Source organism: Parambassis ranga, chromosome 24, assembly GCF_900634625.1.
Source record: "Parambassis ranga chromosome 24, fParRan2.1, whole genome shotgun sequence".
Lineage (NCBI taxonomy): Eukaryota > Metazoa > Chordata > Actinopteri > Ambassidae > Parambassis > Parambassis ranga.
In genome coordinates, this window is record NC_041043.1 from 8,522,013 (window position 1) to 8,544,463 (window position 22,451).

Sequence of the window (22,451 nt, forward strand, 5' to 3'; positions counted from 1 at the left end):
AGTCTCTGTTGTAGGAAAACCTGCCTGTGGTGCCAGAAAATGCCTCACACACTCGACATTCAGCGCTCATCAACATGCGCCCTGAAACAAAGGCATATGCTTGTCCTCAAACGCACATGTACACTCACAATCACACCCTCTTCGCCCCCTACTCCCCCTCGCCATCCGTTCTCACTCTTGTTTGATCAAAAGCATTTCCTGTGCATCTGCTGTCCCCCATCAGAGGACTTTCAAACAAGTCCTGTTATTTGGTGGCGAGCAGATGAGAGTCGGAACTAAATTTGTTTATAAAAGCTCAGTTTGGTTTCAACAAAAGTTGTCTTCTTAGATTTGTGTCCAGGAAGTCTTACATGAAAGGCTGAAAATGTGAGTCACTAAACTAAAGACAACCTAATGTCAGGTGAGAGGAGCCTGGCAAAGTGAAAAAGACTTAACACATTCATCCATTGTTTTTCCTCCTATTTTCTCAATTTGTGGTCTTACAAAAAGCTTTAAAGTTAAGCCCAACTTTAGTCTCTGGGCAGTAATTTAGGCAATAAAGACTATGTCATCATATATAACCTCTGAACTCCTTTCCTTTGCTGTTAAGTGGTCAGAATTACAGTGATGGTGTAATTTACCTAGAAACTACAGCCAGAACACGTCTCCCTCTCAGGGGTCATTAAGCCGAGGTCGAAGGGTGGCAAAACACACATGTGCCCTCTCCACCGTGGCCTCCCCTCCTCCATGTTTCCAGCACGGACTCTGTTAGCTATATGAGCAATGGCTGCCTCCAGAGCTGTGATTCTATCTGTGAACGCTTCATTGAGACATGGGGGGCTTTGTCGTCCATTACAGCTCTATTTTGTGTTAAACGAGTGGGTAATTAGGAGGCCTGTGGTACACCAGGCCTTCACAGGGAGGGGTCTGCACAGAGAAGGAACAGTAGGCTGTCTTAAAGTTGACACACACTGGCACTCTGTGGCCCTTCTCTGTAAAAACACTGTGTTGATTCTGGGAAAAAAAAGTTGACAATAACACTAGATTGGATTATTTTCATCACTTTTCAATGTTTTATTGCTGCTTTATCTCCTCGTTAATGACTTGCCTGGTTGTGGGTGTCTCACTCTGGACGGACATTTTGTGTCAGTGTGTCTGATGAGCCTTATGGTAGCCATATGAGGCTTCCTGAGGGATGTCAGCAGTTCTAATATCAGTGGAGGAATAAAGTAGGACCACCCGCAAATGAACAGGGGCTCATATCTCTGAACTGTGGAGCCAAGCTTTAGTTAATTAATTGCGTGGTCAGAGCGGTGAATATCAGTGGGGCCCAGTTTGAAGATCTGTGGTGTGATTTTTTTCCTCAGAGGTTTACAGTTTGTATGTGTGTGTGCGGGTATGGTAAGTGGTTAGTCAGGTCCCTCTGGCCACTGTGTTATTAGCGGGAGGCTAACTCGGTTTCTGTGGCTCACATTGTGCTTAATCGCTTGATAGTTCTTGGTTACCCTGTGGTTTGCCACTGCACCAACAACTTGACGAGTGTGTGTGTACACACACGTGCATGGCCGTGTGCATTTGCGCATGCCAGCATAGGCATGTAGATATAATATGCAAAAGCATGTAGTGTTATTAGTGTCTGCTGGTGTGCACCCACATGACATGATTTGCAGAGAGAGCGAGAGTGTGTGTTATTGGTGTCATTAGTCTAGTGTAGCCACAGTGCTGATTTGGAGCAGAGCTAATAGGCCTCATTAAATGTCATTTTGAGCTAATAGACAGGGAGTGGCTGTTTAAACCAGTGTGCTTTTATAGGTGGTTCTGTCTCCCTTCAGCTGCTCCTGATGGTGGCTATGGCCAGCTGAGACAAACTTCCTGAGTGATAATAGCCGAGTCGTAATAACACAATATACAAGGCTTTCTGTCCAAACCCACTGTTCTCATTATAGTTAATTGATGACAGACAAACATGGAAGGTGGCAAAAACCATTGTGGCATCACACATACCGTGTCTTGCTGTGGCATATTCCAGTGGTTATTCTGCATAACTGAGTGATTGTAACGTGTGTCAGTGGTGGAGGTTAGTGGTCAGGCCTGTCTCTGCTCTCTGGGATTTGAAGCTGGTGAGTCTTGGGGGTTCTGGGCTTGGGGACGGGGTCGTGTTTTGGTTCGGTTTTGGTCAGGGTGTTAACAAGTCTGGTGAAGAGGCCCTGGGTACTTACAAGCCTGCAGACAATATTAGTGGTTCAGGAGACCTATCTGCCAAGCCAAACTCTTCCGCTCTCACACATTGATGTATGTATACAGTTGTGACTATATTTTCCATAGTTGCAACTTTAAATAGATTAAAAAAACATAAAAATAGGCTGTGCCTCTGATCATACTGCGCTGTGTGATTGACACAAAGTCTGGCTGGAAAAAATACTGTATTATGTGCATGCCTGTTAAGCATAATGTATATTTCTATCTCTTTACTGTTATAAATGTATAGTGCCTGTGGTAATGCCTCATATGCATTTAGTCGGATAGCATACACATATTTTGTCATCCTTCAGTATCACACTGTTGTAGTCAAGTGTAATCCAGTAATGTAACAGAATAAAAATATGGCTGATCATACACTATACCCCTTCCTAATCTGGGATGGCCTCTCATTGAAAGTTTGGTCAGGTTACTTACCAGGGCCTAGGTTGGCACATGGTAAATCAGAGTAAAAGCAGCCATTTGTTTTTGTCATGTCGATAATAGTTTTGAATTGAGAATGGTCCCTTAGCTAAGCCCCACCCCTTTGTTTTAGTGCACTCCCTTTATATGATCCAGTGTTTTTATAAAAATCAGGAAAAGCGAGCATCCCATCCCATCATGACAGAAAAAAAGCTGAAAAGATGGTAATGTATTCAGGGTTAGAATTGGAAATGCATCAGAACCAGTACTGGCCAGTACTGCAGCCAGGCAGCAGGGGGCAATTGAGATGTTTTGGCCAGACTTTTGGAAAGCTGTCAGGTCATCCAGTGTTCATATGCAGTCTATGTTTCAATCAGATGCCAAAATGGCAATCAAACTGAACTGTGAGGTTGCCAGAGGATTCCTATGAACAACTGAATTGAAGAGTTGGATAGGTTACAGCACTGCAGCACTGGCAGGAATCATTATAAGTAAATGAGATACCTTCATTAGCATTAGTCATGATGACACCAAAAAGCCTCAGAGCAGCGTCATCACACACACCCACACACAAGTCACTACATGTGCAGGAAGGGTACTATTACCTGCTGTAAGGTCTGGGCTTTGTTTCCCTACAACAGCCATTTATACTCACAGCTAAATTCTAAAACAAATTACATTTTACCACAATATTTAGATGACATCAGCCAGCTGTCATTTAATTTCTTTACATTATGTAGAGAGATGAAGGCCTTTATGTGCTTGGATTATTGAAGCCTGCCTAAAGCAACCTCTCTAGAAACAGAGCCTGTGTTTGTTCAGCATACAGGTAATTAAAGAGAGCTTCAGAAGATCCACCTATCTGCCGCTGCCTCGCTTGAAGCAGCTTTTAACAAAGGGAGCCGGACAAATAAAACTCACCCAAACATCAAGAAGAAAAGAAATGAAAAGAGGGAGAAGAGGGGGGGGGTTGAGGAAAAAAATACTACAGGCTTTTCCAGAGGCAGCCAGTCACTTGAATGTCTTATGAAGTTCCTTGAAGAGGTGCCAGGGCCTCTACAATGCAAAACACAAAATTATTCAGTGGGAGGGAGAGACAAAGGGGAAGACAGAAGAATAAAGAGTGAGAAGGGGGAGGCAAAAAGTGAATCATGAAAAGAGATAAAGAGGCAAAGTCTGGATTTGGTTGCAACACAAAAAAACATCTCAGAGGGGTTTGTTCTCCCCTGTTCTGAATCAAAACACTTTAATGTGAGCAGAGAGGTGCAGAGGGAGCCTGTCTGAAACCACACACAAGCCAAACTGTGTGTGTGTGAGAGAGAGAGAGAATGTGTGTGTGTGTGTGAGTGTGCACCCTTTAAACTTTGTACAGTATTGTACAAATGTGTATAAAGTGTGTTTGCATTCAATAAATGTATCTCCTTTGGGAAGTCTTGTGTATGTATGATGTGTGTGTGTGTGTGTGTGTGTGTGTGTGTGTGCCCTTCCCTTGCCTGGCTAGCTTCCTCCAGGCTGGAACGCATGGACCACACAGACGGCTGGCAGCGCTCCACGACAGCCTGGCTCCCTTTTTCTCCTTCTCTCCTTCGCTTGCTGCCTTGTCTCCAACACCTCCTCTTTCGTCTCTCTCTCTCTCTCTCTCTCTTTTTTTCACTTCCTCCTCCTTTCCTCCCCTTCTCTTCTCTTTCTTTTCTCATTCTCTCTACGAGACCCCCATGGTAGACGGGTGTTTGGCTGTCACCCCTTGAGCCACGCTCTGCCAACTTCAGATTGCCACCTGAAATAATTCATTGTTTCTGACCGGTCACAAAAATAACATGGCCACTGCGAGAGCTTCAAATAAAAAAGTGAAATATGGACCCAGCATATTCATTCATCGACTTTACTGTTCCACTGTGAGATGACTGACACAGACACACACGCAAACACAGCACAGACTGGCTGATTCAACCCTGGCTCCATGAACATGGGGGGTTTTCTGAATCAGCCCCAAAGATACATTCATCCACCCAGTGATCATAAACCAGACTGAAGGGCTTCGAGGGCATGACGTGACACCAAATAGTATAAATTATCCCATTTATTCAGGATTTTCTGGCACTGTGCATTTTCCTCACATGTTACTTAGTCAGGCAGCAAGCAGGAGAGTTTCTGTCTGTGGAGTTGTCTGTGGTGATAGCTGAAACTTTGAAAATAAGGAGGGGCTTATATCATTTTTTTGCAGTAGATGATATGTGGAAACATCAGCTTAGCCTTGCATAAGAAAACACCTAACCTAACTGTGTCTAATTTATCTTAATTTAATTTTTAGACAAAACTAATTTCTTATCTTTGCTAAGCTTTGCTCTGTTGCTCCTGGCTGTAGCTCACATGTTTTTGCCAAATAGACACAAGAGTTGTATAAATCTTTTGGTTCTAGGAAAGACTTTATTCACTATTCATAATATTTCTTCAAGCTACGTATGATTTTAAAAAGTACATTGATACGCATGTCATATGAAATCCTCATTTCCTAGCTAAAGAAACAATATCTATATATATGTTCAGCCGGGCCATATGAAGGAACGGCTAACTGTTAGCTAAATCCCTGTGCTCAGGCTCAGATTCAACCTAATGCTGCCATTAATTACAGAAGACTTGTGTTCTGTTTGCTTACTTGTCCTCACTGATTTTATCAGATCAGCAGAGGTGAGCTGAATCCAGACACATGTCTCTGAGATGGCTGAAATAATACTTTTCTAGGATCAGTATGCAACTGTGTGATTAGAGATACTATCCATTGAGGTGTTATCTCATCATTATTAATCTTTTTTTTGTGCGTGTGTGCACATCTGCAAGTGTGTAATGATGCTTGTGTGCATGATTGCATGTGCAGAAGTGCGCTTCCCTTTTGTGCGTGTGTGTGTCTGTATTTCTGCATGTGTGCGCGAGTCGCTCACATCTGGTCTGAATCTGTCCATGTTTCCGGCCGCTGGCTGGGCAGGGAAGTGGCAGGCGCTATCGAAAATCTCCGCTGTTTTCACAGGGATGATGGGAATCTCAGGGACTTTCCCTACGGCAGTGAAATCATCCGCCTTTCCCGCTCCTTTAAATACCCTCGGCTCATTCCTCCGCCCAGCTAGGGTTCCGATAAAACAGCTGAGACGTCTTGTGTTTGGCAACAGTTGTCGTCTAAAAGGTGTAATTAACTCATGAAAAACTGTATTTACTGTCAAGCCTTGCTAAACTAATGGACTTGAGGTCTGGCTGTTCGGAGTGTAAATTGGACCTTAATGTGGTGCTTGAAATCCTGCATTCTTATAGGAGATAAAACTCAAAGCGTCCCTTAAAACAAGTTTTATCCATACATTCCTTGACTGTTAATTTTCTTCAAATTTAAATCTGGATCCTCCCCAACGTTGTTGAAATCCTATACTCTCTCTAACTATTTTACCATTCGTTGTACTCAGCACTCTCCTCTGTGCCTGAGTCGCCTGACTGGTTCAGACACATCCAGAACTCTTAATTTACTGGTCATCGGGGTCTCTTCCTCTCCATGTGCCTCCTCCCCACTTGTGTCTGTCCCCTTCTGTCTATCCTTCATCTCCTCTGGTCTCTCATTGCTATTTATTCCCATCTCTAGGAGACAGGCTGTGCACAAAGACTGCACTGTGTCCCGAGGCTTTTTTAGAATAGAAATTCGGTCTGTTGAAAATGGAAACGCTATGATTGACTGGGCACAGCTTGCACAGCGAGATGCAGGAATGCCAACTAGAAGCACAAATTATCCACAGAAACGATGGGGAAATATTATTAATGAAATATGGACATGAATTATGTTATAAAGTCTTCAATAAGATGAGGTTTTTAAGTAGCCCACATACACTCTCCACTCCAAAGCAGCTAGAAGAAGCAGATGATGAGATTGTCTGTTTATTTTCAGCTGGATGATGCCAGTCCAGTAACGTCATTGTAATAAAAATCATGGTCTGTCTGACTGTCACTGGCTGCTTTTTCACTGCCGCCATTCTCAAGTCTCATTTCATTGCAGTAGTATTCAGTATTAAAATTCCAAATTGATGTTCCAGAACAAATTAATGTGATGCGACGAGTCAGATGGTTTGTAAAGGCATATCCGGGCCTGAAGTCATGTTTTGTTGCTAAGCTGTGATGGGTGGTTTTCAAATAATTTATCCTTTGTCATTTTGCATTTATTTTACAATGAAAGTGAAAAGGCTGAGTCTAGCATGCAACAAAGCTCCTCGGTTGGGGTGTTGTTAATATCCAGTATGAGCTGTACAGCTCTTGTTTTACATGGACAGGCAGTTTATGCAGAAAGGTTAAAGTCTGTTTTTGAGTCACTTTTACTGGCGGTCGTTGTGCAGTCCCCCTTGCTACCTCTCTCTCACGGTATTATCACCCAAGAAGGACTGGTGGAATGCTGTTTCTTACACTATAGTAGAAAGCGAGCAACATGGCTATGAGAACCTGTAGGATGACCCTGTCCTGTAAGGTCAGTCACCATCACCATCACCATCACCACACATTTGGCCGTACATGTCAAAGGTCAACCTGCAATCTTGAGTTCTGTGTTTCCAAGAAAGCCAAATCAATGAGGTCTACCGATGAGGGAGGTGATGGGCTCTGTGCTGCTAGACTACCAGGGAAGGGGGTCACACTAAAACAGTGGCCTACTATACTGATCTCTGAGACAGCATCAAAAATGATTCAGCAAAGGAAGCACACCAGGACCCTCCTTCAATCTACAAGTCCATATTGGTGATGGCTGCCATCCAGAAATGTCCGTTTAAATATGTCCAACATCTACCCTCTTCATTTGATAGGTAAACACTCAGACTCAGTCCAAGGGATTCATATTATCCTCAGCTACTAGACTTAATGTGCTAGCTTCTGCCTCCACCTTAAGCGGCAGACTTATCAATCAAACCTTCTAAGATGTGTTTTTTTGTGTGTTATCTTTGATCTTAGTAATGACCCTGTAGTAACACAAATGATGATTCTCTTATTTCCCCTCTCGTCAACACCAAGTGTTGTAGGTATAGTGCCAGGCCTTTGTTCTGAGCCCATGCAGCAGCCAGGTTGAGCAGGATTCTGAAGTAGCTTGCTGTTTCTGCCTGAGCCAGCTGGAGCTCTGCCAAGCACAGCAGGAGTTTTCTACTCTCCTCTGTTTGATATTTACTTTACCGCCTTTACAGGGGAACTAGTGCAAGACCAGACAGACGCACACAAGACACAGGACTGTGTCAGAGTTAAAAAAGAACTGTGTGTGTGTATATGTGTGCACAGGCTTTTTTTTCTGCTCCACCTTTGCTAAACTATAGTCCACACCTGGGGCCCAGGGCAGGCTTTGATTTGGTTCCCACCATAGGGCTGACAAAGCAGACACAGCGAGTGACACATTGTGTTGTTTTTGTGTGCCAGCATTAAGTGTTCACTATGGGCATGTACTGCATTTGCATATTGGAGGAGTGTAGAGTTACAAGCCTGAAACAGTGATGAGAATTTAATAAGGAATATAAAGGGTGTGAAATTATCGGCAAAGGAATGCAGGAAACAAACAGGCATAATACATTTGGCATAGGTAATGACTCCTGTGGGGATAATAAGGCAATGGCGTGAGAGCTTGTGTTTACCTGAGGAAGATGCCTCAGGATAGAGCAACTCACAGTTTGCTTTCTTTTTTCTCACATGGTTGGTGATATGAGATATTTGCCTCAGTTTCTCTTAATTAGCAGGATGTAGGATCCCATTTCTAAAAGCCCCCGTACTTCCTTTTTGGCATGACACAGAAGAACAAACAGGCCGTATGCTGGGAACAGTAGCTGGATGTTCACAGCCATACATTTACATGTACAAAACATCACAGCAGTAATAATCAATGATTCATTATAAATGCATCCCTCAGTATAACCGGAGTATTTTTTGTTTTTCCCGCCTCTGTAGGGCATCGTCAAAAGCTCGAGGACCCTCCCAAAACTGGCCTGTTCTCAGACCGACTCACCGAGCTGGAGAGGATGAGAGTGAGGGTCACGGTCCCCACTCAAGCTCCACGGCCAACTCTCAACACAGCGGCCAACTCCTTCAACCCACAAGGACAGACACAGATAACAGGTGAGTGGCCATGATGAGGATGATGATGATGCAGCGTTCAGCCAACAAAACCACAAACATCCCAAAACTCCTTATACTGAACAATGAAACTTTTTTAATCATCAAACTTTGATGTGATGTTACAAATCAAGTTGACAAAAAGAAATCATACCACAGTATAATTAAAAATTAGTCATGTCTGATGCAACATACCACAAAAGAATTCTTTGATCAGGTGTTGCTGCAATGTCAGAAACATATTCTTCACAAATTGAATTACAGACAGACTTCATTGTTGTATTGTAAAGAGAATCTCAAATATTCTTAAACACTCAAGCTTCAAAGAAAATAGATTTTAACATCCGCAATAAAGCACCGCACTCAATAACCGAGCAGGCTGAAATATCAAACCCCCAGCTGGAGCCCACATCCTAATAGGAACAGCGGTTGTGTCACAAAACGTCCAGTGCAGTGTGTTACATCGCCTCTGAGATCGTCTGTCTTTCTCTACTCCACCACCCTATCAATCTACATCTTAGAAGGTAACACCATCTCTCACGGTTTGGGATAGCTGCTACTCGATCGCCCGCACCTCTGGAGGCTCATCACATGTCGTCAGTTAGCTCTTAGTTACTCTCTGGCCTGGCTTTGTGTGGCTACTTAGTGGATCATTTGAGGCATGGTTGAACAGCGTAGCAGTGTGGCAGTGGAGTATTATACACCGGGTTAAACATTCATTGTGAGTGAAATCCCTGCCAGGTACTTTATTGATTAGACATTTTTTGTGCTTGTGATTCAATATAAGCAATATTACACCTTCTAATTAAAGGACCATAATTGTTACTTCAACTGTCAACTGTATTCTTACTATTCTCTATTCATATAGTTATATAGTCCAGTCCATAGATTGTATATACCATTGGATGAGCTGTATGTCACCCATAGGGTTCAGAAGCATCATTGCAGGAGCATGAATGAAGCTGAGGTGAGAGGACAGGACTACATTACATTTAGCCTAGATAAGATAAGAGAACCCAGCAGCAGTCCTTTGTGAAACTGTCGTTGTACAGTCTGACCACTGTCGGGACAAAGGCCCTACCTTAGCGTTCCTTTTTGTACTAAGGCTAAACAAGCCACTCAAGGTCCCCACTGTCTCATACAGAGGATGAGAGGGGTTGTTCCGGATGCTTGACAACTTGGCCAACATCCTCATCTCACCTACAGAGTCCACTGAGTCCAGGGGACAGCCCAGGACTTGTCCATCTGTCGGTTAAAATAGTTGCAGTATTTAACACACTTTAACAGCAATCTGTAACTACATATGAAATGGACAGTAAATAATGTGTATAGATGTGTATAAATATAGCACATATAATCGTAAATTCTTGTCTCAATTAGCCTCTGCACTCTCTGTTGTGCTGCTGTGCAGACACAATGATAAAGTGTGGTTGTCTGCTGGTGTGTTTACACCCTGGTTGAGTGCCAGCAAGGCTCTCTGTGCCTCATCTGCTAGCAGAGCGTTTTATAAGGAAAACAGGAAGGTCTCCTCTTCGAAGGTAAACATTAGATGTGTCATTATGGAGGATGTTGCATAACTTGCCCCAACTGATACTTGCCCGTAAACACAAGCGCAGAGAAGCTCGGTCACTAAGATTGTCTACAGTTGTTGTGAATGTTACTGTCAAACTTTAGCAGAACAATTAGGATATTTGAAGAAGCATGTGGGCCACTGGTAATTATTCTTTCTTTCTTTTCTTTTCCTGCCTTTTTTTTCCTTCTTTCCCTTGCTCCATTTCTCCCCATCAGACCCTCGTCAGTCCCAGTCCTCTCCTCCCTGGTCATATGAACAGACGTATCCGTCCTACCTGAGTCCCATGGCATCCCCCTCAGTCCACTCCACCACCCCCCTCTCCTCCAGCCGAGGCACGGGCCTGCCAGCCATCAGTGATGTGCCTAGACGATTGCCAGGTAGAACCACTACTCTGCCACAACAGTGTCCCATCAGATAACGGATAACTAATGTTTTGCTATTCGCTAGAAGGGGAAAAAAAGACAGATACACACAATCTCATGCTAAGAAAAAAAGCAGAGACACATACAAACAAGAAACATTATGAGCTTCTATTTACCAGAAAATAATGCAGCACAGCATGCAGAACTGCTGTTCTCAGATGAACATAAGGAATGAGGCATGTTGTCCCACTGTCTCTCCAGAGAGCAGTTTGGATGAAGTTTTTCAAACAGTGGAGGAAAAAAAACGATTGTTTCCTTTTTTCCCACTGTAAGCCTTTGATCCCAGAGGAGTATGGGTAATAACAGGCCCAGGGATAATAACAGGCTCGTGACTGACAAATAAAGTGTCTTTACAGCGATACGCCACTCTCTCAAGGCATTCTGGGTAATTGCATTAGCCAGTCTGTTTGCAGTAACGGCAGCATCTGTGTTCCAATTTGTCTCTGTTTTTCCCCCAATGTGAAAGCTCCTTTTAAACCCCTACACACTGCCAGACCAGTTTCTCCCCTGTACACCTGTTTGACTCGCTGCCATGTGAATGTTTTTTTTCTACACCACTTTTTCTTTCTATTTCCTTGTGCTCACATACTACAACCACCTCTGTGTGTGTGTGTGTGTGCCTCGAGCTAGGGTGAGTGATTAAGCAATGCAGCCGTGTGACTCTGCATTAGAAAGGGTTTAAAATCCAGCCAGCTGCCTTGTCAGCTTTGATTAGTTTGGTCTTTCCCCTTCAGCTTTCATCTCCTGAGCGTCAGGCTTTGTTCTCCAAGTGACACATGCGCATGTGCGAGGATGCACACAAGCAGGGAAAGAAAAAAAACAAAACAAAAAAACAAAACAAAACACCCTTGCCGCCTCCCGCCTCCAGTGACTTGCACACCTCCAGTGCTTAATGCCTTCTAAGTGATGTGACTCAGATCTCTGGAGATCATGTTGACACCTCACCAGGCTGCTCTGTAACAGTATCCCACCACAGAACATACCGACAAGTACAAGCAGAAGCTGATATGGATGCTCAAACTCTGCACAATCCCACCCCCTCTCCACCTCCTCCTCCTCCTCCTCTTCTGCTCCTTTTTCTCTGCACACCTTCAAACACCGCATCTCACGTGTTGAGTTGGGATGTCGAACACCTTATTCTGAAGTGATGCATTAAAGGTTGTAGAATCCCTCCAAATATTTAGACATCCACTCTGGTTTCATTTAAATTAATAAAGGTCGACCTGGCTCATCATCACAGAAAACTATAATACTTAAAAGCAGTAGTGTATTGGTCATTTTCTGAGATCACACCACTTCTCCACAGTGGAGACAATCACTTACTATTCCTATTAGAATCAAATGGATCTCGTGGAAAGGAGGAAGTTTAAAGGCCTTAATTGGCAGCATATGCTATCTGACGCTAGCGACAATCCCAGCTTCGCAATTTCTTCCCTGCACATAAACACTGTGTCCCCCCCCTTCCTCACCACCCCCTGTCCTCTCGCAAGCAGACATGGTGACACGGAAGACGCCTGGTGATTTATGATAAGAGTGCAATGGCTGGACTAAACCGCTGAGAGGAGACTGGAGGGAGAGAGAGAGAGGGGGAGAGGGGGGAGGACCTCCTATTCTCCTTAAACTCTTCGCCCAGCGCGAAGCTCGCCACAGCCAGTTAGTGGTTTTTGGGTATTTTTTAAGGGATGAAGCGAAAAGAGGAACGAAGGGTGAGATGGAGCAGCTCCCTCTCCTCGCTCTCTCACACACACACACACACACATACATACTCACGAACACACACATACACACACACGCTGGAGCCGATGGGAGGCGAGGAGAGGAGCCACATCAGAGCTCAGCCCTGCCTCATTATGGATCTCATGGAAACTGTTTCTGCTCAAAGTGTTTCCACATGTGCAGCTTCTGATTCATCCCAACTGCTTTTTTATGTGCATACAGTATTCACACACACACACACACACACCACAGATACACACACACACATTTGCATGCATAAACAGTTATACAGATATACATAAACATGCACCGACACACTCACGCAGAAACATAAATATGCAGAGGTGTAAACATATTAAGTCACATGCCTGCTGTTTGTTAACTTTATCATAACTCTGGACTTGAAGTGAAAAACAACAATATTTATAGAAAAATGTAGTTCCATAATCTGGTTTAATACACATTTCAGGATTGAAATAACAATTGTTTCCTACTGTTTGATTTCTCAAGGGACGTATTTGTTAAATTCAATTACAGCACAAAGTGTCCAAGCCACAACACACAAGATGTTCCTAATAATATCTGATGCTGCTGATGTCAGAATACCCTATAAAGAAGAGTGTGTGTCTGTGTGTTTTTAGGTTCCTCCGACCTGAGCCCGTTCCCCGGACAGTTTGAACGTCAGTTCCCGGGCCTGTCCTCCCTCACAGAGAGCCGATTCTCCAGCCCTCGGATGCACTACCCAGCCACCTTCACCTACACCCCTCCCGTGACCTCAGCCATGTCACTGGGTAGCACCCACTACCACACCTACCTTCCTCCTCCTTACCCGGGCTCCACCCAGAGCCAGAGTGGACCCTTCCAGACCAGCAGCACACCGTACCTCTACTACGGCGCCTCATCTAATTCCTACCCCTTCTCCATGGTTCCTGGCGGAGACCGCTCGCCGTCCCGCATGATCCCGCCTTGCACTAGCGCCTCCACGGGCACTTCCCTGGTAAACCCTAACCTTCCCACCCAGACAGAGGGAGGGGTGGACGGCGACGGGAGCCACAGTAATTCCCCTACGGTTCTCAACCCCGGAGGCCGAATGGATGAAGCAGTCTGGAGGCCATATTGAAGAAGACCAGACAGATAAGAAGTCAACTGATGTCATGGTTTGAAAGCACAAAACCATTTTTTTATAATGAAAGGGGGATTTTGGAGCTCTCATCAGCTATCTCAGCCTTTTGCCTCAAAAATAAGGTCGAGATTAAAAGAAAAAGAAAAAAAAAACTTGTACGGACTTGTCTTCCTGGAATGTGTTTTGACCAAGGCACTACAAAGGGAGTCATCTCAGCAGTAATGAGAGAGACAGTTTTGGTTTACTAGGCCTATGTGGATGAGACATTATTTCAGTTTTATTGTAGTCCACAAAGCTAAGGGATGCTACGACAACATTTGTAAAAGACTGCCCCTTTTGTATAGTGTTTGTATTTCATTACGGCTTTTTTGCAGAGCATGTTTTTGTACTATGACAATATAAAAATGCAAGTTAAGCACTGAGTAGCAGGTCATGAGAGTAACACATATGTTACCTTGAAGCGGCGTGGACAGTAAATTTGCTTTAAACCAATTTAATTTAACTTGTATATTGTGGGTGAGACGTTGATGTAGATTGAGGCGTTTTTTTGTTTTTTCTTAGTTTTAACTTATAAAGCCATAAATTATGTATTGTATTTGAAACTTGAGTCAAAGAAGTGTAATCTGAATATTTTTGATGCATCTATATGACTAAGTTAAAATGATTTTTTTTTGATAGGTAATTTAAGAGAGTTCTTTTTTTTTGTAGCACCCAAAGTTTTAAATGGTTTCGAATATGAAATGTAATTTCCAAAGAGTATTGCAACACGTTCCTCCTGGTGTAACTTTCAGTTTAACTGCTCTACACATTAAGAGCCCGACATACTCGCGAGGCGTTGACACACATTTGGCTTCAAATTTAACCTTCGGTATTTATTGAGCAATAACTCGTATTGTGCCTCTTGGCAACACACAGTGAAAGAGAGCTTCAAATGGAGGAAAATAATTATCCATTTCTGCTTGATTTCTCTTCTCTGTCTAGTCTGACATGCACACTGATTCTTCAAAAAAAAAAAAAAAAACATGGTACATTTTCATTAGGATGCTTACAGTGATGCAGCAGGTCAAACTTTAAAGGTTCGGTTATTTTTTTGTGATACTCCTCAGGACTGGAATAATCCCTGGATGATCCCACAGATCTGCTCTATGTGTGTTTCTTTTTCATTTTTTTGTTTTCATGTTCAGCCTGGCTTAAAAACTCTTTCAAGATTATAGACTAAACATGCCAAGTCCATTATAGCTTTCATATCATGTGCAAAAAAAAAGATTGCTTTGAAAACATTTGTTACACAGGTTTTTCTTTTAGAAAAGAGACTGTGACATTCCTGCAGACACTTTTATTTATTTTATTTTATTTCGCTTTTTTGTCGGCTGATGATTTATAACATTGCTGCTCCTGCTCAACAGCTAATGTCACAAACCTGAAACCATTCTGCGGCCCCAGTGAGACGGGAGGTCTGAATTTAAAATGATTATATGAGTGCAAAAAAAGAGGTGATTGGATTCAGCTGCTGGCAGCAAACTGGTAACCAAAAAATATGGGAGAGTTGTGTACGTTTATTTCATAAAGCACTTATTTCTTGTTTTATTTCTAGCTGCACTTGCGGCTGGCTGCCAGCAGGGCTCGTGGTTTTTGGTCCTCAGTGCAGATATAACACTACTGGAGTCACACACACACACAGAATGGATAACACTTGGCCAAACAAGCCATTTACATTGGAGTTGAATTTGATCTCACAAGGCAGTTGGTATTTATTTGAAAAAAAAAATCAGACAGTATGATATTCAGTAGGTAATATAATAACCCAATTTGAAAAAGCTGAGAAAAACACAGGCCTGTCCAAGGATCAGGCTTCAAGCTTTTCATTGAAGGTTTGCACGCAGTCTCTGCAGAGGATGTTCTGATCTCGGTTAATGGAATTGAACATGTCACAGTACATTTCCCTGACCACTGTAGCCTAAATGAAAAGTCTTTTTGCTGTTACAGTGTAACATAAGAAACCAAATAACAGCCTTTTAGATTCAGATTTTATAGCATTTTCCCACTTTACAATTATATCCAGTGTCTCTATAGTTACTATGCACATCTGTTGGATTTCATCTGCTTTCTTTTTATACTCTGAAAAGGAAATGGTCTTTTTTTTAAAAAAAAAAAAACTGTTTACACCTCATTGCAGCACTGACATCCCGCTCTGTCCTCATCTGCTTTTGTTTGTCTTGTGTTTTATTTCCTTCCTCAGAAAACAAGAGGTTCTTTCTTTCTCTTTCTTTTTTTTATCTGTTGCATACAAACTGTCAAACTTTGTATTATTTAATGATCAACGTGTATGATATCCAGGAATTGTACTTTACCTTGCTCTCATGTAAAGTTTACTTGTTATTTCTATTGCTATGCTTCTTCTCATGAGCACTTGTCAGGAATTTGAATCTAATGGAGACTCCTGTTAGATTTTGCTGGTACGTTTCATAAAAATCATACGTTTGTTTGTTTTGTTTTTTTTTTAAAAAGGGACAAAAAAAACCTGACAACAGTGAGTGAAATTGGCATTGTGATTGTACATTTTGTCTATTTTAAGAATAAAATAGGAAATTTGTAACTTAGTTTTTGTTTTTGGATTGAAAAAGATGGCTGTCCTTTAAACTCACCATGACATCAAATCTGATGTTAGTGTGTTTTAATCTGGCCCATCTGTTCTGTAGGTGTTTGTCATGTTGAGTCATCCTGCACAGTTTAATTTTTTTGTTGTTGTTGAATGTTGTCCAGGACAACAGAAAGCTAACTTTTCTCATGGATGTTCTCCCTGTTGAGCTAGCAGCTAGCTTTACTTGTTACAGTGGGGATCATTGACAGTAAAAACTGTGGACAGAGCTTCCGTGACATCACTCGTGTGTTTCTAAAGAGCCGCTTTGAGGCTCGGTGGGAGGCTCCGGGACGCTCCGACTGCCGCCATGTTGACAGCGTCATAGTCCCCCAAAACTCCAAATACGGACAAAGAGGGGGGAGCACAAGTGGAGTTGAGGAGGTCAGGCGATCGTGGAAGAAGGAAACTTTTGCTGGGTTACAGCAATCGCCTGTCACAAAGCGGCAACACCCATAATTATGCGTAATTTTAGGTACAACTGACACTAGAAGAGAACTTTGAGACCAGAATGTTTTTTTGTACCAGGCTGTAAACATGTTCATTTCTGCTGTGAAGTCGGCCATTTTAACATGAGAGTCTATGGGAAATGACTTGCTTTTGGAGCCAGCCCCCAGTGGTTGTGGCGTGAACTACAAGTTTTGACACTTCCGCATGGGCTTCAAGTTTGAGCCCCGAAGGTTGCCACTTGCGCAGAACAGACAATTATTTGATATCAGGTTGGGCCATAAAAAGCTACTGGCACACCAGGTTGGGAATGTTATTATATACACCAGATTTGATACTAATGGTACCTGTGAGAACTTGAATGTAAAATGAATATGCAGAAGTCCACAAGCTTAATCTTTAATCTCTTCCGAAATAGTCACCAAGCAGTTGTAGGAGCAGTGTTGAGCGTATAAAGCACATTTAGTGGTGTCATCACTGGTCTGCCGCTCAGTCTGCACCAACATTGTCTTTGGACGAGGACTAAGGCAGGCTGGGGCCCCCTGCGCGCTCAGCCAGACTTACTACTGCCACTGCCACTGCCATGGCTGCATTTCAAAGGTACGCTGAGAAACCAGAGAGATGGAGACAGGAACAGAGACAGAGGCAGAACCAGGGAAGCTGTTTTACATTATTCCAAGACATAATAGAGCCAATCTAAGTGTGCACACACACACAAGCTGAAGCAGAGAGCGAGAGGGAGATCTGCACCATCCCCATGTATTTTTTTAAGCTTCAGATTGGGAACATTCTCGGGATTTCCCTGAATATAGATTGCGTGGAAAAAGCTCCCGTTGGTTTCAGGTTCACATTCTCTGCGTTCTCAGCCATGTCTAGCAATTATAATAATGAACTCCGGAGGAGCAGCGGGACCCAGACACCCAGGGAAATTAGCATAATGTCCTGCATGCACGGGAGAGACAGCAGCACCGAGGCAGACTCATTTAAGAGGGGTTGGTATCGAGTTTTTGTCCCTGTTAAACTTGGTGGTTGAACATGATGCCAGCGATGATGTACGCTTGATTTTTATACCAGGCTGTAAGTAGTTCTGCAGCAGCAGTAGACTCAACTTTTCTTCCTTATATTATGCAATCAAAACAGAGGAATACAAACAAGAGTTTATGAGGAGGCAAAACCACACACTCACACACACACACACAGCTGACAGCCCAATACAAACTGTTTACTTGACCTCTACAAACGTTTCAGAGAAGCAGCTCAGGCGGGAAGTGATCCTCAAGGGCCTCATACCACTCACAGAGCTGTATATCTCTTCCTATGTTTCCGTCTCCACTAACAGGGCTCTGTGCATGTGTGTGTGTGTGTGTGTTCCGTGCATCTTGATTTCTCATTTACTCCCAGGATAAACTCAACAGGCTCTCCAGTGTGGGCCCGGACTGTTGAATCAGCATGAAGCCTTGACCTTCCTGAACCTGCGCATTATCTGATGTCATCTGAGCCTAAACGATGGCGGCGACGGTTCACCTCCATGTCTCAGAGGAAGAGCTCCATCCATGCCCACCATGAAATACACCAAACTGAATATAATTTGCTCTGATTCTAATTGACCTCTCCCCACTCCCCCCCAACCAGAGATTTTCAAACTGTGACAACAACAACTGTGTACTTTGGCGCACTCTAGTGGCTTTTTTTTTTTTTTTTTAATTCAGCCTTAGGGACCTGGGGCCCACCTACAGCACACACTGTTCCAAAGTCAGGCTCCATGTGGCCAAACTAGCGCTTATTATGTTAGTGGGACTATTACACCCCACATTTTGCCTCAGCACATGAGCTATTTGTCCAAAAAAGGACTGGCAGAAAAATGAAAAGCCGTTCACCCTCACAGAGAGCAGGGTTGTAAAAGACAACTTGTCTCTTGACCTGTAATAAAAGAAATGATCAACTGGCAGTCGAGCCGCATCCAGGCCAGCAGCCCAGAACCCCTGTTACGTGCCGGTATTTGTTGTGTGTATGTCTGTCTCTGTTTTCTGTGCAGGTTTCCAAGTGCTTCCAGTGAACCAAGTGGATCATCCACACCTGAGGCCACTTGGCCCTCGTCAGCAGAAGTATATCAACTGGAGGTGTGCACATGGCCAGGGCCAGTGTGGGCCAACTTGTGGACGCACCCACCATGCGTCTTTGCTCCATCCAGAGGCACTAGAGCATGATAATCAGCGCTGATCTTTTTAGTTTTGCTTTTGTGTTTAATTTATTATTTTGTTATTCATTTAAGTTAATAAATTTAATTAATAGTCACTGTTTCCGACTGCCGTCTCTTTCTCAGGCCTGGGTAACATTATTGTTGCTTCCCCTCATCCCCTGGACTAACTGGGGAACGTAACAAATGGGGGCTCGTCCGGGATTTCCTACTGAGGGAGAGTTCCAGCAAGGTCTCGGTGACTATGTAGCTTTGTTGTAGCCATGTAGCCTGCTGGAAGCCTTGTGGTAAGTGTGAGCTTTAACCCCATTGACTGTCTTCCCAGTTTAGAATAGGTGAGTGCCCAGCTGGTCTGCTAGCAGTCCTTCCATCGGACACTCTTTTGTTATTTTGCCTTTCTTATTTTCGGAGCTAATCCTGGGTGGGGATCCAGTTCCCTGGCGGGGGTAGGCTTTCCAGGGCCTCGGCCACTGGAGTTCAGCCTTTAAAGACGCCTCGAGCCCGGCACGCTCCAGAAGACGGTTAGGTGAGTTTGTTTGGGCAGGAACTGGGACAGTCTGTGTAGGAACTCTGTATGGTTTAGCTTGTGTATTAGCATGCGCTTCGTTCTTGTGTTCTCTGCTGCAAGCAGAGGTGTGTTAGCGTACGCTTCGTCCTTTGTGTTTTCTCCGCTGTAGGCAGAGGTGTGCGAGTGTGCACTTTAGTTCGTGTGTTTCTCTGCTGGAGGCAGAGGTGTGTGTGCACACTCGGTTTTCATGTGTGTTAGCGTACGTTTCGTTGTGTTCTCTGCTGCGAGCAGGGGTGTGTGTTCGCGTGTGCTAAGACTTTGTGAGTTTCTCGCTGTGGGCAGAGGTGTTGCCGGGCGTGATTTGTGGTGCTGCCGGCCATAGTAGTGGCTGTGGCGGTAGCGTGTGTGGCCATGTGGCCTGTGATTCCTTAATTCAAAGGCAGAACTGGTTCTCTGGGCAGGACTTTCTGTGTTTCGTGTAGTGGGATCACTTCGTATGTGTTAACCCTCTAGTTTGCAAACCAGGGGTTTGCTTTTATGGGAGGGGGTGTTACGTGCCGGTACTTGTTGTGTGTATGTCTGTCTCTGCTTTCTGTGCAGGTTTCCAAGTGCTTCCAGTGAACCAAGTGGATCATCCACACCTGAGTCCACTTGGCCCTCGTCAGCAGAAGTATATCAACTGGAGGTGTGCACATGGCCGGGGCCAGTGTGGGCCAACTTGTGGACGCACACACCATGCGTCTTTGCTCCGTCCAGAGGGACTAGAGCATGATAATCAGCGCTGATCTTTTTAGTTTTGGCTTATGTGTTTGATTTACTATTTTGTTATTTGTTTAAGTTAATAAATTTAATTAATAGTCACTGTTTCCGACTGCTGTCTCTTTCTCAGGCCTGGGTAACATTATTGTTGCTTCCCCTCATCCCCTGGACTAACTGGGGAACGTAACAACCCCGCAGACATGCTTGGTTGTAAGGCGGCCTGACATCCTGCACCAGAATCCATTCATCACTAGATTAAAGCATGCCTGTGTCTTTAGCTCGCTTTGGAAACATTTGATTCCCTGAAACCATTTGCAGCTAAGTGAAACACGACTCAAAAGAAAAGTGCACTTATTGAAACCTAAAATGCCCTCATTTAATGAGTACTGCCAGTTCAAGTTATGCAATGCGATACTGGCCACGCTGCCTTAAAAAAAAAAAAATAGAGAAATGACTGTGAAAATGTGTATGTCAGGACCATGGAGAGCGACCAAACACACAAACAAAAGGCCTCTTTGTCCAAGACCTTCGCTTCATGTCAGTGTTTCAAATTATACGCCATCTCAGCTGTCAAAAAATGGCAAACTGTTGCAGCACGACTGAGTGTACAGAACATAAGACAGGATAAACCTACACTCCGGTGCCAAATATTCATGCAAAACAGGCCTTTTCCATAGGTTTTTAGCCAGGCAATAAAATTTCAAAAATTTGGGCAGAGGGCCCCATCTTTGCCTGAAACCGAGCATGAAGGAGCTCTGTGTGCTCCTTCTGTCAGATGAAGGGCTGTTAAAACTTTATCAGGCGAGTGTTAATTGAGAGCTAATGGACTGGTAATTCAGAGTAGCCACAGTGATCCACAGTTCACAACTGAATGACATACAACCATGGTGACATTTAGATCATGTTAGGAAAATCCACGGCCATGCTGGGGATGCCAGGCAAAAAAAAAAAAGCAGGGGAGTGGGGGGGGATGAAGGATGCCCGCCATCGTGTCTGGTTCTGCTTTAGACATTCATCCTCCATGTCTCCAAGGATCATAACTCGTGTTAGAGGCAGGTTTTATGGTTTATGACTGGAAAATAAAATGCTGTGTGTTTCCTGCAGGCGAAGCGATGATTTACAACTATGAATGATAAAGTGAGCGACCGCCTGACGGTGCGGATGTGTGAGGGCTGCTGAGGATCCAGACATGTCCGACATGTGGATGTGAGTGTGGTCGTATAGCGAGTGTGGTCACCACAGAGCGGTTATATACATTGGAACACAGCAGAGAGAGGGGAAAGTTCTGGCCCAAGAAAGAGTAGGTATCAATACCTGACATCATCATCTCACATAATTAGCACAGTGTCCACATCCTTCTCCAGTGACCGAGGATTATTTCATGTGGTTCACAACTGGAACCGAAACTCTAACCAGTAAATCTAACCGAGAGCAGAAATACCCCTGAGCCACGCTGTCTGCAGACATGCTTACTTATTTCATCGACTCCTCTCCAAAAAGCCAATCAGATATGTTTATTGTTATCTTCTGCCTAAATTTGGGCCTGATTATTTAAATACACAGAAAAACGTCTTGATCACCTGGCTCAGAGCTCAAACAGTCCTCACTGCGAGCCATGACAGGCCTGTCCCGGCCACTGTGCAGCTGATCTGAAGACAGGGGCTGCCGTGTGCCAAGATTTCTCTCTGGTGAGGTTGTCAGCCTTATGCCGAAACCACAGGCGCGCGCCAGGCAGATCAATAATCCCCATCAAACCTCACCACAAGTCACTCAAACCTCTGAGGGCAGTCGAGCAGAGGAGGGCTGGGGGACCTGCAGAGAATTTGATACTCTCTGAGATGCTCTCTGTCTCTGTGAGTGGAAGAGATGAGGACTCGTCTTCGTCAGCCCCGTCTCTCTTGTAAACATGATCTCCTGTTACGACATGGCTGCTGCGCTCTGATTAGACACTTCCTCCTTCAGCCTGAAGGACCTCAGCTCTCACCTTCTAAACGACTTGATGTGGACGTCACACGTCAGTTAATAAACAGACTGAGACTGGAAGCACAAAGTTGAATCTGTATGTCTGACCCAACTCTCTCTTGTATTATCATTAGGCTACATTCAAATTACTTTCACAGAGCAATATATGTTTGTTTTTTATGCCTGTATAACAGTAATCATCCAACAACCCACCTGTGTGATGATCTGTAGGTTGGTCATGTGTCAGTCCTGTCCAGTGGCTCCAGTGTCAGCCTTTTGCAGTGTTTCCACTTTGCATGAAAAAAAACCATGTTGTGATATAAACAAACTACAGCAAGGCCACCAGCAAATTATTGCT

General features: G+C 43.9%; 1 protein-coding gene across 4 annotated transcripts in view; it reads left to right on the forward strand.

Moving 5' to 3' along the window:
* runx2b (RUNX family transcription factor 2b) overlaps positions 1-16,178 on the forward strand; it is a 37,757-nt gene extending 21,579 nt beyond the window's left edge. For 3 of the 4 annotated variants that reach the window (XM_028397182.1, XM_028397181.1, XM_028397183.1), the window contains 3 exons: positions 8,584-8,751; positions 10,537-10,698; positions 13,101-16,178. In XM_028397182.1, the coding sequence (XP_028252983.1) occupies positions 8,584-8,751; positions 10,537-10,698; positions 13,101-13,579 (809 nt within the window). In that variant the 3' untranslated portion in view covers positions 13,580-16,178. The remainder of the gene's footprint in view (positions 1-8,583; positions 8,752-10,536; positions 10,699-13,100) is intronic. The other variant, XM_028397184.1, reaches the window with a different exon arrangement.
* Positions 16,179-22,451: the final 6,273 nt, after the last annotated feature.